Source organism: Tupaia chinensis, unplaced genomic scaffold (assembly GCF_000334495.1).
Source record: "Tupaia chinensis unplaced genomic scaffold, TupChi_1.0 Scaffold000176_1, whole genome shotgun sequence".
NCBI classification, from domain to species: Eukaryota; Metazoa; Chordata; class Mammalia; order Scandentia; family Tupaiidae; genus Tupaia; species Tupaia belangeri.
In genome coordinates, this window is record NW_006159651.1 from 55,692 (window position 1) to 56,882 (window position 1,191).

At 63.6% G+C, this 1,191-nt stretch overlaps 1 protein-coding gene across 1 annotated transcript in view; it reads right to left on the reverse strand.

Moving 5' to 3' along the window:
* Nucleotides 1–813, reverse strand: part of LOC102490003 (MHC class I polypeptide-related sequence A) — a 26,954-nt gene extending 26,141 nt beyond the window's left edge. Inside the window, exon 1 of the mRNA XM_027770974.1 lies at nt 625–813. Coding sequence (XP_027626775.1) covers nt 625–769 — 145 coding nt within the window. The 5' untranslated portion in view covers nt 770–813. The remainder of the gene's footprint in view (nt 1–624) is intronic.
* Between the last annotated feature and the right edge of the window lie 378 nt (nt 814–1,191).

Below are 1,191 nucleotides of genomic sequence, written 5' to 3' on the forward strand. Positions count from 1 at the left end.
TTAAAGCCGCGGGGTCGGGGACGTGACCGACGTGCCCAGCGGCGGCGGTTGCGCTAACTGCAGCCATTACGCTAAGTGCTGGTTGCCAACACTGAAATTCTTACGTAAGTCTTTCAGTGAATCAAACCACTTCTAGAAATGGCAGACCTCCAAGGGACCTTGGGGTCTTCCAAAGGGGCCCATTTTTCTTTTTTAGGAGAAAGCCCTGGAAGGGAGGGGGGCTAGGTCACCCCCCCCAGGGGGATAGCCTCGCCGCAATCCCTTCTCCTCCATTCTCCTCTCGGGATCATGCAAGCACACGCGCCCGGCCCACACGCGCCCGGCGTGATTTTAAGTCGCCGGGTCCGGACTCGAACCGTAGTCCACTACATGGGAGTCCAGCGACATAGCAATTGGCTTCGGGAAGACTGAAGTGTTCCGGGCAGGAGGAAGAGAGGCGAGAAGGTGAGTTGGGAGACCAAGGTGCTGCAGGGAGATCAGAAAACGCAGAGGGGAGAGTGGGGGGAAGGAGTGGACGCCATAGAGAACTGAAAAAGACGGGAAAAGCAGGGTGAGGTCTGGCGATAACCCGCAGGCGCCCGAGCCCAGACCCCGGCCTGGCTTCGGAGACGCCGCACCACTCACCAAAATCCACTCGGTCCTCTGGAAACGCCCGCGACGCCCGCTCCTCCGCGGACGCCGGCAAGGGACCGCATTCTCCAGCGTCGGAAAGGAAGAGTGCAACGAAGCCAGCGCAGGTCAGGACCTGCAGCACGCGGGGCACGCTCATGGCCTCCCACCGGGCCACCGTCGCGCGACTCAGGGCGGCCGGGCTGCGCGGAGCCGCGGAGAAGTCGCAGGAGCGCGCGGAGGAGCCGCAGGAGCCCGCCCCGAAGTGCACCCACGGCGCGCTGGTGCACCCAGGCTGTAATACCCAAGTATGTCGGAAGAGGGGCAGTATTCACCTAAAGGCCGCCCAGGTTACTGCTCTGCCCGGAAGAAAAAAACTGAGAGCCCCAGTCCACAGGACCGAGCGCGGCGCCCTAATTGGTCCGGAGGCGACTGAAGATCCCCAGGCGGTGGGACTCGCGTGGGATGCGGACACGTGCTGCGGGACCGTTGTCAGCAGGGCAGGAGTGTGCAGGACCAGCCTCCCGGGCACGCCCAGCGCGCCGCCGCCTCTCTACCACAGCCAGCGTGAGCCACCCACGT